At 38.1% G+C, this 15,776-nt stretch overlaps 1 protein-coding gene across 1 annotated transcript in view; it reads right to left on the bottom strand.

Moving 5' to 3' along the window:
* LOC138039394 (late secretory pathway protein AVL9 homolog) overlaps positions 1-11,284 on the bottom strand; it is a 24,868-nt gene extending 13,584 nt beyond the window's left edge. Inside the window, exons 1-9 of the mRNA XM_068885512.1 lie at positions 11,156-11,284; positions 8,293-8,404; positions 5,907-6,010; positions 4,517-4,588; positions 3,579-3,668; positions 3,328-3,394; positions 2,148-2,188; positions 918-956; positions 518-587 (exon numbers count right to left, since the gene is read on the bottom strand). Coding sequence (XP_068741613.1) covers positions 518-587; positions 918-956; positions 2,148-2,188; positions 3,328-3,394; positions 3,579-3,668; positions 4,517-4,588; positions 5,907-6,010; positions 8,293-8,404; positions 11,156-11,230 — 670 coding nt within the window. The 5' untranslated portion in view covers positions 11,231-11,284. The remainder of the gene's footprint in view (positions 1-517; positions 588-917; positions 957-2,147; positions 2,189-3,327; positions 3,395-3,578; positions 3,669-4,516; positions 4,589-5,906; positions 6,011-8,292; positions 8,405-11,155) is intronic.
* Between the last annotated feature and the right edge of the window lie 4,492 nt (positions 11,285-15,776).

Here is a 15,776-nt window from a genome sequence, read left to right on the forward strand (position 1 = left end):
TCCCGCGCATGGGTTATAAATGATTGATCACTTTAACAACAATGTGACGTTCACCTTAACACCTGGTTTGGCGGACATTTTATAGCGTTTTTCATATCGAGCGTACATTCACTATTTTGCTGTCTTGGACACATATGATACAGGAATGAGTTACAGGTCATCTCTTTTAAGGAATTTACCCCTTTGTGGTTTTGAACAATTTGTGGGTTGGGTTGGGTTGTAGGTTTCAACATCCCACGCAAGTGGAATAAGTCTTGTAGGACAAGACCTGTGATTCACTTATCTTATACAATCTCACCACTTCCATTTATGGAGCTGGCGAAAAAGTGCCGAGGTTAGGAGGGGTTTCCTCTCTCCACACCATTCCCTAAATGCGGCTTCACCGCTCGTTTTTGCAGCTTCACCCCTTGTTTGCGAGTTCCCGAACTGCCAAAACAAACATCTGCTAAAGCTCCTTCCTGCTCAGCAGACTCAACCAAAATTTAGAAAGGATAGACAGGAGAAAATTAAGGCATACTTGGAAAAAGAGAAACCAGTGAGACAAGCTGTGCACAAAGACTTCCAACAGGAAAACCATAGAATAAAACCTGTAAAGAGATAATAGCAATTTTAGTGCACGTCTAACTGGTCTATGGCACTTTGGATGCAACGAAATTCAACGAAAACTCACATTTACCTTCTACCTCGTAAGCTTGATAACTTGGTTTAAAGGTCCTTAACTCGAGCTACTGATAAACTTGTGGCGCTCAGTGCGCACCTAATGAGGCCTAAGTTTAGCGTAAGTAACGGTTTTGTAATGAGTATTAAACCTGTGAAAAGTGGCAGGTGCACTTACAAAACTGTCGAGTGTGTTTTATTAGTCCATTAAGTATGTATTGTAGTATTGTATTGTAAGGGATTAAAATAAAATACATCACCTTCCGCTCCAGGAGAAGCAGCTTAAAGAGAACTAAAATCTGAAAAAGAAGAAAATACTAATCATTTCGGTGGAGCCAATTAAAAGTTGGGGACATGCCTTAAGACACCCCTAGATGCCCACACCCTTTGGGGACTCACTTGGGCACCTTTTTTCACCAAAGCCGTCTCCACTTTTCTTATAACCTGCTCCTCAAACACATTTTGAGAAGGCTGTATTAACATCTAGAGCAACATGGGTAGACTATGCACAATGATCAACTATGACTGCTTAAGGACGTTCGCGCCAATTGTTTCTGCGCATCCTTACTGCGCACGCAAATGCACACGCCACGTCATACACGAGCGCGCGCGCTAAGTAATAAAATGAGAAATGATAGGGCAAAAGGCCATTGCTATAGCTTTGCCTGGATTTAACGGTCTTGGACGTTCGGTGACCCCTATTTTTCTTTCCAGAAACGGATTTTATTTACAATTATCTCCACGTTGTCCAAAAACGAACAAAAAATCAATGTGGGAAGTTAAAAAAAATTCAAGATTTCTGCTCACGGGACATCAAATCTTGCCATCTTGCGGCTGCAAGGCGAGTGAAACTGTGGTTGCTAAATGCGTACTTGATCTTTAAGGAACCTCACCAGTTGACTAAATTCACTTAATAAGTCCACTTAAACAATATTTGGCAGAGAAGATTTCACTTCAAAGATTTAATTGCAATATATTTGGGTTTACAGACACTGGCCTTATTCGCTAACAAAGCCCGATTTTGTCACATTTTGGTGTGTTTTTCCGGGCATGTTCTCTCCAAAACGAAGTCGGTGACCCCCAATTTTTTTACATTTCTGACATAACTAACTCAGCATCTTACAGTGGTAAAAGTTTCACAAAAAAATCAATGTTGAAAAATTTTCGCGCGAACGTCCTTAAGTGACCACCTTAATTTACCTAGACTTAACCATGACCACTGGGAACAATGTGGACACCATGAGCACCACAACCACCAAGAACATCTGGACAACCATGGGCACTGTGAACAATGATCAACCACGGCTGCACAAGTACGCACCACAACCGTGGACACCACCTTAATCAACACGACCACCATGACCACTGGGAAAAATGTGGCTCTCATGACAACTGTGAGCATCTAGTTAGACCACCTTAAGCACTATGAACGATTATCGTCCATAACCACCATCACTGCGTGAGTGACCACCATGAAAATAGTTACTCACCTTGTGTCTAAATTTTGTCACTAATTCATTCACCGAGAGACCTGTGAGGCACAAAAGTAATACTTTCTTTGAACACCCAAAACTAAATAGTAGCCAAACTATTAATGCAAAAATATCATGGGTAACTGTGAGTGCTGGATCGATCCCAGAGGGGTGGAGTGTGCATTGCAACCTGGTTGAGGAGAGGGAGAGAGGACATATAAATTCAGGAAGATTTCAGCTCATTTTCAGATAATTCTGTAAACACAGTACATAGCAAATGAATAATTCATTATTAAGGTCGTCATCATTATAATTTACAATAATAATAATAATTATAATAATTATAATAATAATAATTATAATAATAACTACAATAACAAAATAATGAATAATGATGATGATGATGATGACTGTGAGTCCTGTCACACCTTGATGTGACTACCCTTTGTTTAGGGACACAATTTATTGGGTGAATTTCAATACAATTACAGGTTCCACATGTTGTTCTCACCAAAAAACTATCCCGCTTCCATAAAAGTTTTAGGAAGGTCAACATTTTTTAAAACCTGGCCCCTTTGTTTAAGAAAAAACACATAGCCTGCTTCCAAGGAAAGAAAATTTTTAAAAGCCCATTCGGTTTCCTTACAGGGCGGCTTCCTTACAGGGAGGCAGTGAGGCTCAGTGGTTAGGGTCCTGCCTTGAGATCCGGAGATCCTGGGTTCAAGACACGTTCTGACCACTTGCTGCATTTGTTCCTTGTAGTCCATGGTTCAAGTTCCCAGCTGCACTTGTAAATAACCAACTGGTTTGCCTCCGGCCAGTTGGGATTCTTAACAGTTGCTGATGTTGTTCTGTTCTGTCGTTTCATTGATTGTGTTTCATTGTCCCTGAAAAGCCCCTATGGGGAGTGGTCAATTAAGTATGTATTGCATTGTGCAAATAACGAAGGTCCCTTAACCTGTTCACCCCTAAACTGACTCAATCCTCCAGGAATTGAACTCTATTATTATGCAAATGTGTTCTCTTGTTTTCATTGAAAAATATAGTTGTTGATCACGCAAGTCAAAACTAAGAAAAGGTTAACAACAATAAGGTCCACTCAAAATTATGTCCCTTTTAAAGGGTTTTTGAGTGAACCTTAACTGTTGCTGTTGACATGTCATAAAGAAAAGTAAACTATTTTCACATTAAACCTCACCAACACACAGAAAAGACTCTTCCATTAGACCTGCTGAAATGGGCACATTCAAACTTTTATATAATTCCTATACAAAGAAAAGAGAGGTTTTAATAGTTAAAAGAAGTGACCAATGTCTGAAAAAAAAACGTTCTATGGACTAGACATGAGATAAACTGATTGCAGATAATAAGTTTGAAGGAGAGAACTTTTGTCACATTGACTAGCAAATCCCATTGCCTGAACAACCGAAAAAACTGGTCATACTCTACCTCTAAGATTTCAGTCCTTGCAAAATCCTTCTCATCAAAATACACCCTTGTGGCAACTTGAATTTTTTCCTTCAGGTACCCATAAAGAGGCTGTTTAAAAAAAGCATTCCAAAAATTTTCGTAAAACAAACATGACTAAATTACTATATTTAAAAGCCACAATATTGTAGGTTACCCTCATTTAAAAGCCACAATATTGGACTTTTTTATCCTTGAATTGCATTAGTAGTATAGGATGCAGAAAGTCCTTTCATACTGTAAAATGTAAGCCATAAAGGCCTGAAATTTCATAATTTGACATTCCATCCAGTTTTTACCATTGGCTTTTAAACCCTTTGCTTAATGAATATACTAATTTTGTTGTGCAAGTTAAGAGGTGATGCCACATTTCCAGTGTCGTGTAGCGTGGCGTTGCAAGTGAGTCCGCCAGGTCAACCACAGAACTGAAACGGTCGCTGGATTCAACAATCTTTGTTTGACAATCAGGCTATTTACAGCTGCAATGCGGTGAAAACTGAAAAAGGGAAATCATACCTTCTAAACAAAGGAACTAAACTGAAAATACTCCGCAAAAAAGGAAAGTTTTACAACGTGGTGAAGTTTGACTTACGTCTGATCTGGTCTCTGAAGTTACAAGTTTTCCAATAAAGGTCTCCAGTAAATTCTCCGAAGGAGATGTCTCCAAAGAAATACTTTGGTTGATGTTAATGTGAGACAGACTAAGAACAACTGACCAAAAAACGTGTTTAGAACACAATTGACTACACGAATCCCTGAATGACGTAACGGAAAAGAAAAGGGGAAAACGTCTTGTGTGGTCTACCAAAAAGGATATTGACTAATTGGTGGCAATCAAATAAATCACAGATTGAATTAACAAGAAAAAACTAATATTTAATAGGCGACAGGTAAATATATGATTATTCGACTGAACTTACAAGGCATGACAGGACACACACACTTTTCTGCACAGTGCTTCTTGTAATGTCATCTGTTTTAATTTTCAGTTCCTGTTGACATTGTTATCACATGTTAATTCAGCTGATGCATACATATTTGCAAATTATACAGAATGAGTAGAAAATCTGTAAACTAAAAACTGGTCAGTTACAGTGGCAAAATACATTTTCATGTTTGGAAATGCACGTAATTGCATGCACACCTAACTAATGACACAACATTTCCCATAAAGTCTATGCTTTTGCTACCTTTTTCCAACAATATAAGACTGATATTAGTGTCAAAGTTAGCATTATTTTTAGGTTAGGGTAAAAGCAGCAGTAATCTTTACTTCATGAGCAGACATAAGATGACACCCTTGCGATGTTAATAAAGTTATTGTCAGTAGTTGGAAATGAATGATATTAAAGTTGGCGAGAAGAGATAGAAGACACTTCACAAAGCCTGTCAAAACCAGTATGCATCCAATTATGCACATTCCTGGAAATATTTTAAGAAGAAGGCAAGCCATAGAAAAGAATGAAGGGGGTAGTTGATAAAACCAAATTTTTGTAAGCCATATAGCAAAGCCTATGAGGTCAGATGTGACAATCTCACTTGTGAAGTCCATGCATTAATCTGTGTAGCTGATAAAAATGTTCCTAATAATATTCTTTTTTTAAATAAGCCTTCAAGATTTGAAAAAAAGAAAGGAATTTTAAAAGTGCCCAGGATAGGGTGTCCCCTCATTTCAAGGATAAAACAAAAATAAAAAAGCAAATGGAACAAAAAAGAAAGAAATTTATTGGAACATGAAAAATGTCTTTCAAATATTAAAATATCTTGATGAAAATGCCAACAGTAGCAGGGGTTGTGCTGGCTGCTTTCAAACCCCCATATTCGTGGCAAAACTACATTCTCTGAAACCCCTGCCCTTTATTGGGACACCGCAAGTTATTTACCCTGGTCACAGACTGAGGTAAATTTCTTGAGCCACGAGAGAGCCGCGAAGCAGTGAAGACGAGTCGCGAAAATGGTGAGAAAAGAAAAACCTCTGGTTACCTTGGACTTAAATGTCACTTTCTTGCAGACGCCAGCTGTCAAACCGGTAAATTTTACAAAAAGGACCAAATTGGCAACTTAGCAATCACATGTCCCCACGGTATTACCAATGAAACGAACCAATCACATTGATTTGCATGGTTCTAAAAATATCAAACAATCCTAGCCTGAGGGTCAGATCCTGGGGTCTGCATGAAAGTGAGATTCAAGTCCAAGGCAACCAGAGGTTTTTGTCTTCTTGTAGCTTTGCAGGTCTCTTGCAGCTCAAGGAAAACCGCTGGGACCAGCTTACAAGTTATTTGGCCTAGGGCTCAAAAGTGATCATACCTTGCTGTCCATTTGCTTAAAACATGATACTCCAAACACTGTAGATGGTGAGGCATTAATAGTTATATCTGTACTGAGGCTAGGCAAGTGAAAAAAGGAAGAATCTAAAAAAAATCATAACAATATTTCTCAGCTATTACCAGAAACCATTGACTTATGGAAGGGTTCCTTGAGTGCTGACCAGGACATTGACAAACTTAAGTCATTGTCAGTTAATACAATAACTAATACATACACACATAATTACTAGCTTGTCCCCACGTGGGCTTTTCAGAGCCCCGAAACTCATGCCAAGTTGGTTGTTGAGGCTGGCCTTAAGTAGCCGTCACTACATAATGCATACAAATGAAGCTATGATCTTCGCAGTTATGAATGCAATTTTTACAATTGCGTCGAGAATCCTGAAAAATTCAGGACTTCAACAGGGTTTGAACCCATGACCTTGCGATTCCGGTGCAACGCTCTAACCAACTGAGCTATGAAGCCACTGACGTTGGGAGCTGGTCATTTGTGGGTTCTAATGGTCCCGTGAGGAATGAATCAATGATGAAATGGTACATGAAATGAATCATATATGAACTGCGGATATGAAATCAAGTGAAGCTATGATCTTCGCAGTTATGAACACAATTTTTACAATTGTTTTTACGATTGCAAAAATTGCGTTCATAACTGCGAAGATCATAGCTTCACTTGATTTCATATCCGCAGTTCATATATGATTCATTTCATATACCATTTCATCATAATGCACACAGTTATACACAATCTCATAACACTAATATTTCTCAGTTGTATATCCACCAAGAGGAGAAGGCTGATTTGTATTGAAGCAAATCACCATTGTTACCTTGAACCTCCTCAGAGGGGTGTGATTTTGCATTGCAGTGCAGTGGTTTCATTAAGTACCAATAACTGACGAAAAGTATCGGAAAAGTACTTCACTCAGATAGGTCAAATCTTTTTTCCCACATGGAAATAATAGGCCATTTTCAAGTTGGTTTCTCAAAAACGAAGACCCAGAGACCGGAAAACTCGGAAACGAATAATTATAGTACCCCAAAACCCTCAATTTGGCTAACCCTAGGCCTAAAAACAAACTATATAGGCCCAGTTAGGCCTAGAGTTAGCCAAATTGAAGGTTTTGGGATACTTTATTCATTTCAGAGTTTTCGAGTTTTCGGGGTCTTATGGTCTTGGTGTCTTTAAATAGGATCTTCGTTTTCGCGGACCCATTTTCGACTTCATGTCTGTCTCCTCTTCAAAGCTAGTCAAAGTGCGAAGTTTTTGTGATGGTAGTTACTGTAGTTCTACTTTAAAGGGGCTAGGTCATGCTATTTTAGGTAATTTTGTATAATTTTCTTAATTATGAGCTCTAAACGTCAAATTGGCAGAGCAAGAGTCTTTCATTTGCAAAATCACGGCCACATAACAACTGAGAATGATTTTCCAGCTGTGTAAATGACATTTTGATATAGACTGATATAAATTTGAAAAAAGGTGGGCCGACATTTTTCAAATTTACCCAAATTCAATCCATTTTAATCCTCTCCAGTTTTGTCCATCCATGTCCCTTCTTGGCTTCCCTGTGTTTAGTTAGAGTTCTTCTATAGTTTTGAACAGTAATATTTTGATATTTTAGTTAATTCTATGACCATTCAATCAGTGCTGAAATTGCCTAAAATTGCGTGACCTAGCTCCTTTAAATATGAATGAAAACTAATTTTCATGTAAGAAAAACTTCACACTTAAACTCGCTTTGAAGAGGAGGCAGACACATTTTGACAATGACAACAGTTGGTTTCTCTTAACTCAAACCAGCCGTCAACTTCAAATTGTATTCATTTGCAACCTCTGACCTGACAATCCGAAGGTATTTTCCTTGAGGTTTCCCTAACCATAAAAATCTTGTTTCCAAAAACTCAAATTTCAGCACCTCACTGCACACCTTTTACATTATTTTCTTACTCTTTTCCTATTAACAGGCTGCATAAAGTTGACAAAATGATAAGTCTGTTCTCTAGAGCTCTGAACTTTTGAGAAGCGTCGAGTTATCTCTGAGATAAGTTCATCACAAAGCAGGTTGCATTCTAATTTTTGGCTTGTTTATGCATTTGGTCATTGGAAAAAACACTTCTGGCTTTGTTAAATTTTACAGCACATTGCTATCTGTGAACAAAGTTATCTCACTAAAAGGTTTAATTCTCCAAGATGAAAACTTTGGTAACAGTGATGTAGAATTTAAGCAAAAAATTTGCATATTAATCTTTTAAAAAATAGCACAATTAACTGCCTGTCCTGCAGTTATTCTTCAAAATCTTCCAAGAAAATCAACTTGCATGAATCATGTGGACAAAACCATCCATACCATTCTCAGACTTCTTACCTTGCTCGCAGTTATGAGCACCATCTGGTAATGCTAAAAAAGGTAAAAACTGCCATTCCCTTGGAAGAGTAGTGTCTTTGGAGTTTCCAAGTGGTGGGTATGAGAATTCAATCTGCCAGAGGAAAAAATATCCAGAAAATAAATTAAACCAGAAATGCAAGAAATAGCCGAGAATCTTTTTGGTACAGTAAAAGTATAGTCTGACCCATATTTACTTGGCAACACTGCTCTAAATCTAAATCTGAGGTTTTACTTCCTGATTGCCAGGAGCTTTGCCAACTGGAACCTGATCAATTTGTGAGTTAGAACCAGTATTTAAATTCATCTACAATGAGCTTGGGATTAGGTGTCTGCGAGGGTTGTGCCAGACTCGCATGTCCAGACACAACGAGGTGGTAGCCATGGTAACCCTACCACAGTCCAACAGCTGGCACCTGTCACACTGACAAGGCAGGTGGGTGGGAGCACAATTTACAACATGCATGCAAACATCGAGTCCACAAGAGTGTTGTTGTTGTTCTGTCGTGATTGTGTTTCAATGGCCCTGAAAATCCCCAATGGGGAGTGGTCAATTAAGTACACACGTCTGCATGTAAGAACAGATTCACAACGATCTGAAACGTTGAGCATGTAGGCCCCTGCACCAACACAAGGGGTGCCCCTATAATCCTACCACGTAACACTGTCCGCCAGCAATGCCTCGATTTTAACTTTGCCTAAATTTCATTTAATAACCACATTAAATCTAAAGATGATATTACTTACATAACTTCATTTTATACAGAGCTTTCCCTACTGTAATCCATGACTTGGATGACAATGTGATCATTTGCGATGACTCCTCTTTTGATATATTTGTTCAAATTCATTTCACAAGATTCTTATTATCCTTAATATTACTATTGCTGTTGTTGTTATCATGATTATTGTCATTATTATTGTCATCATCATCATCATCATTATTATTATATACGTGAAAAAATGACTCAATTCTAATTGGCTAAGAGCAGTGCAGTTCAGGTGTAACATCAGTGAAAAAAAGTGTAATACCAGTGCAAATTACACATCAAAATTCTGGATTATGATTGGCTAATAAACAATACGGTCTGTTCAACCAGTTAAATATTTTGTTTCAAAATCAAGCGCACACCATGGATGGTGCAAATTTTCCCTGATTGCATGATATGCGTGCATTTCTTCTGCTTAACCATCTTGAATTTTTTCATGCATATTATTAATAAGTACTGAAATTTTTTTCTTGTGCAATTTGGAATAAACAAGCACTTGTAAGTTTTTCAAACACTACAAATCGCACTCGCCCTACAGGCTTGTGCAATTTAGTCGTCTTTGAAAAAATTTACTTGTGCTTATTTCTTTTATTCCAAATTGCACTCGAATTCATGTTATTACTTATATCATTATCTTGAATTCACTTAGTATTACTGGATTTCTTGTGTTTGTCAAGTCATAACAAGGACCTCAGACACAGATTACTTTCCTTACAATGTGGGCAAAGCAAATATCTCGAGAACACTGATGTTGCAGTCATCGTCTAGTTGGACTAAATAGCTTTTTTAATTCACTGGAACTGGGTTTAATGCTCCATTTACAATAATTTTAAAATTATTGGCATGATTTCAACCTCTTATTGAGGTAACCACCCCCACATCCCTGCAACGTTGACCTTCAACTCAGAATGGTTGATAATCTTTTCCACCTCCTTCATTGTGATATTTAGGTCCCTAGGGATTGTGAAATCAATCAACTGACACTGACAAGTAGTTCTTTTTTGAAGAAGATTATTTCAGGTCTCCTGTGTTCAAATTGTGAAAAATTACGTCCTCATTGACCCTTTGACTCTCAAGCCGGCCTAAACCGGCCAGACTTAGTATTTTACTCTGTCTAATGCCAGATGATTTTACTCGTCAATGGGGAACCCCTGGGAGTTAATGGGTTGACCCTTTGATGTCCAAACTGGCCTAAACCAGCCAGATGATTTTACTCGTCAATGGGGAACCCCTGGGAGTTAATGGGTTAATTGTCTCCATCATTGTGAAAAATCTTGGAGGTGTTGGAGTGTTGGTACCAGTGATTACTGACATTACATATATTATTATATATCATCATCATCATCATCATCATCATTATTATTATTAATAAGGTCACGCATGTTGAAATCAAAGTTTCAATCCAATAGGCCATTTCAAAGTTCATGACTGCCTCTTGTTCAAAGTGAGTCTAAGTGCGAAGTTTTTGTAATGAAAATTAGTTTTCATTCATATGTAAAGTAGAACTAATTACCATCACAAAAACTTTGCTTTTAGACTTGCTGTGAAGAGGAGGCAGACTTGGAAATGGCCTATTTAGGCATGACAGTTTACATGTGCACTGTGCTACTAAAATCGTCAATATCCCACAACAGTACTTCCCAAATACTTAACAAGTTTTACAACTTTCTCCAATAATTCTTAACCTCTTCAAATATCTTTAACGATCTAGTGTAGATCTTGCCAAAATTGGCTTTTTGTAAAAAGTATTAGCTTTCTAATAAGCTTAATTATTTTCATTCGGATTTTTGCACATCTCAACAGGCCGAAAAGGATCTTTGAAATTTGCTTTTAGCTTGACCATCGAAGTCACTGAGAGAAACTATTCGCCCTTCATACAATTAGCTAGCCCCGGACATATCACTGCAAATATGGTGTATGGCATTAACTTTCGTTGTTAGGTCTAAGGCACTGAGTTTTTATATGACCCTTCAACTTTTAGGTCATTGAGTGAAATTGCTTCATACGGGGCCGAATGAATGTAGTTTGTAACTGCGTGACATGAGTTCAGTTATTTTACAGAAATAATTCTTGACCTCAGATCCTCGTTGATGATGAAATCCAACCACACAAATATGCAGAATGAATCTTTCAGGATCTTTAAAATCCATGATTTCAATTCAGGAGATCGCCATCTTTCGAATTGAATTATCCTCTAGCTATTCATACGACTCGTAAACTGGGACCAAGTCCAAATTTTGTCAATCACCACCAGAGTAAGGTCTGTAAGGGGCGGGAAATTTGAAAAAAACAGACCTTTCATCTAATAGTGTAGTTGGCGAGAGTATTTGACAGTTTTACCGCTAATAGGTAAGGTAAGGTAACTTTATTTAAACACGGTATACATTTACATTGAAGTATGAAAAAACTAACTTCCTAACTAATCTAAAATCTAAGATAAAAACTAAAATAATAAAGATAAAAAGAAAACACCTGCTTTTCAAGGACGTCGTGTGTAAAAACAAAATATCGCTACTTAAATTATTTGTCGATCGAAATTTTTGTCTCTTAATTTTCCCTTAAATATACTAGAGGATGTCAATTGCCGCACCTCCAGAGGCAAGCCGTTCCATAACACACTTCCGCTGTAAGAAAGGCTTCTTTTATAAAATTCAGTACGGGATTGCGGAACAGCGAGCTTGTATTCATTCGCTATTTACTGGTTTCATCAGACATCTCAAAGGTACTCGTAGTACCAAAGGAGACCGATGAAGAGACAATTTAATACATCAAGAAGGTGATGATGGGCAAAATGTGGTTACGATGGGTGGTAGCACTCAGTGCACTTACAACTCGCTGTAAAAGAGTTTCCATATAAGTAACTTAATAAAAATAAATGTCAAGACGTCCTGCGTCATGTTTTTGATTATCCCACACTGTTTTGACAGAGGCTGCCTGCCAAAGACCAGCCAAATGAAAGACAGAGTACTGACAAACCCTTTATCCTCCTCCCTGCTAAAAGTTCCTTCCTCGGGTTAACCCCGTCTCCGGGATCCGCAACTGTTATCGGTGTCTGGAAACAACCTCGTTCCCAGGGTCTCCCTTTCTGCCTCTATGACAGAGAAGAGAGACCCTGGGAACGAGGTTGGCCCCGGAAACAAATTGGTTAACAATTATTCGGCATAGGTGAGATGAATATCGGTGAATAAAAACCAAGACAAAGTTGAGGTTTTTATTCATCGATATTCACCGAACCTGAAGTGAATAATTGTTTTAGTATAATTACATAGGTGATTATTTGAAATATATGCAGTTTCTTTAAAACAATTAATTTCTTCGTCTGTCACCTCGACAAAACGTTGAAAAGGGCTTGCGGCCACTTTGAAAAAACCACTTAGCTGACTATCGCGCAATAATAACCTCAAGGGCAACCAATCAGCGCAGAACGTTTTCAATAAATATCTATGAGGCCCTCCCAGGAGTTTTTGGGAAGAAAGGAACATGGCTAATTTGAACTGGGGAACAGTGGAACAATGTCAAAATATTTTAGGAAACAAGGGAACAGAAACAATTTTGACCAGTTTTAGGGATCAAAAATCTGGGGACAAGTTGGAAAGTAATTTGAGGAACAAGGGAAAAGAAGCAAATATTTAAAGGAACGAGGGAATGAGGACCCCCTTGTGGAGCCAGACGGTCATGGAGATGTCACTTGTGAACCAACAAGCTACGTGTTCGTTTGGAATGACTCAGGCTCGGGTCGTTCTCTGGAAGGTTCATTTTGACGTGTACAAGCTCCTTCCGGCAATGTTGCACTGGGAGATGCAGATGTGTCTTGTAATAATAAACTTAATTATTTTACTTATAGATAAATTTATTACAGTAATGTATTTTAGTGCACGTAATTCAGTCGAAAGACTGCAAGGTGTATATTTTCTAATAAACGTTATATTGATTGACTGATTGATTGAATCGGAACGAGCTACTTCCTTCTGCGTTCGCAGCCAAACACGCCTGCATCTGAGCTGACTTGGTTCGTGAGGGAGTGCTGAATGATGAATCGGTGTGGACAGATATAGCCTGCGTGGCAGGCGCTAAAAAGGGGAAGGGAAAGGGAAAGCGCGCTCGCCAAGCGAGGGCAGTGCGCCTCTTTCCAGTCCGATTCCCTACCTCTCCCTCCCCTTTTAAAGAGGCTTTTGCAACTTTACTCGCTTATATCTCTGCTTCCGGACGGTGAATTTTTTCATTTTTTGCACGTTAGCTTGGATTAATTTAAAACGTTTGTCTTTCAAATTCTGTAGGTGAAAACAAAAATTAGAGACACATTTCAAAAAAACTGATTTTTATGAAAAACTGACCTTCGGATTTTGTTGAATTTTAAATATTTTGGAGATTATTTTTAACATTATGTGGTAACCCTGAATGGGAAGGTTCTCACCGTCCCGTTTTTTTACAGAAAAGAAAATATATCTTGATTTTAAGGCTCAAAGAAATGCCTTATATCGTTGCCATGGTAACGTTATTTTTGAGGAAAATGAGATGTGGGAAATCTATGGATACTCAAAACCCTGGCCAAATTTCGTCTTGATATGATTACCCTAACTGTATCTAAGGACAGAATGTTTATTTGTTTGAAAAAAGGAGCAACTATTTCGAGCCACCTTAACCTTAACCTGCAGCAGGTTCTGGCGCAAATTAAAGAGGGGCGTCTTAATCTGGAAGGCGGATGGCGACGGTCTGTGAGGATCATGTCTTCAAAGCTCAAGCAGGCTACGAAAAGCCAGCTAATGAAGTAAAGTATTTGTCCTCCCAGCTGCGGTATCCTGCAAGTAAACAAATCGTGCATCGTTGCAAGCGGAGATTTAATGATACAATATGAAGTTAAGATCAAGTTGCTAATAGTAGCCACTGGAAAATTGCGAGGGGCTGTGATTGAATTACTCTTATTATGATTGATGAGATACCATCCCCAACAGGTTCAGAAAGTACCATTTCATTCCCGAGCTTTTAATTTTTTTAATAAAAAAAATCGTAGTCTTATAACACCATCTTCAGTTTCGTATAAATATAATACGTGAGCATGATAACTTAATAAATTAGGACAGAGTGACCATTAATTCAATCAGTTTCAATTATAAATGTTAAAAAATCAGGAAAGTCGAGGACACCTTCAAAAATGCATTCACTGATCTGTAACTAAACGGTTTGCGCTAAAAACCTGCCGAAAGATCAGCCTCTTAATGACCTTACTATTTGTACAGAAAGTCTCTTAAACACTCTTCTTTTGCACAGATTTGATCGATATGGAGCCTACTGGATAAAATGAAGTTTAATTTTAGAACATGTTGAAATGTGTTGAGGGAGCTCCAGAATTGCACTCTGTTGTACATTCAGTACAACAGAGTGCAATGGAGCTCCCTCAACACATTTCAACAAGTTCTAAACTTAAACTTCATTTTATCGAGTCCTGATATCAAACTCCCGATAAACGAGTGCCCGGATATAAATCAGAGAAATTTGTTGACATAAATACTGCCCATAGACAAACTTCAGCGCTCAAAAAATTGATATTCATTCCAAGACCTAACACTGAGGCTCTTAAAAAGATTTTCTGATACAGGGGTGCTGTTTATTATCATATGGAACAGTCTGTCAGCTGAGGGATAGCAGGCTACTAAGCTTAACTACTTTTTCACATTGTAATTTCCTCTCTTGTATACTTACAACATAAGATTTTAAGTGTTATATGCACTTCTTAGAGAATGGGAGCCTATGTTGAAATAAAGTTTCCACTACTATTATTAGAGGATACATGCACTCATCAATACATGCACCCAGCTTTCCTGATGAAAACTGAGATAAGAGTTCAGGAATATATATACAGATTCTCTTCCACAAAAAAAGATTGTACGGAAAGACGAGTTAAGTGGCACAGAAGCTGTTGGGGGTCAGCAAGAGCACATCTGGTTTCACATAGCACAATTACAAATGTGAAAACTACCAACATCAGGTCACCAATACACGACACAGAATAGCCCTAACAAAAGTGCGACTTAGCAACCACAAATTAGCCATAGAGACAGGACGGTATTCGAAACTGCTCAAGAAACCTGCAGAAAGAATTTGCCCAATTTGTAAAATAGAAATAGAGGACGAATACCATTTTCTAAATATATGCCCTGCTTACCAGGACAAACAATGTTTGTTACTAGACTATTTGGAAAAAGAATATAGAATAAATATACGCAGAATGTTACCTAATAAAATATTCATGTTTCTGATAAATCCCCCTAGCGGAACCGCTAAAATACAAAAACTAATAGCAAAACATATATTCAAATGCTTTGAAAAAAGGAAAGGGGAAGACGGTTAAAGGTAAATATTATAGGACTTTAATAATTAATTAATAACCTTTTAGCCATGTATATTATTGAAAATTGTGGTCGATATACTATTTATTGTATAAGACTCCAAATAAAACATGTCTGTGTGTCTGTCTGTCTGTCTGTCTAGCACAAGGCGACTGAGGGCATTGCTACCGACTCCTGTTACCTCCCCCCCCCCCCCAACCTCCAACCCCCCCCCCCCCAACCTCCAAGCCAGGACTCCGGCACACTGACCCCTACACCATCCTGCCTCCACATAATTATTGTGACTTATCATATTACCATAACAATTAGAGTTCTTTCCTGGAAGCTGAACACAGTCAAACTCACCATA

Source organism: Montipora capricornis, chromosome 1 (genome assembly GCF_036669925.1).
Source record: "Montipora capricornis isolate CH-2021 chromosome 1, ASM3666992v2, whole genome shotgun sequence".
NCBI classification, from domain to species: domain Eukaryota; kingdom Metazoa; phylum Cnidaria; class Anthozoa; order Scleractinia; family Acroporidae; genus Montipora; species Montipora capricornis.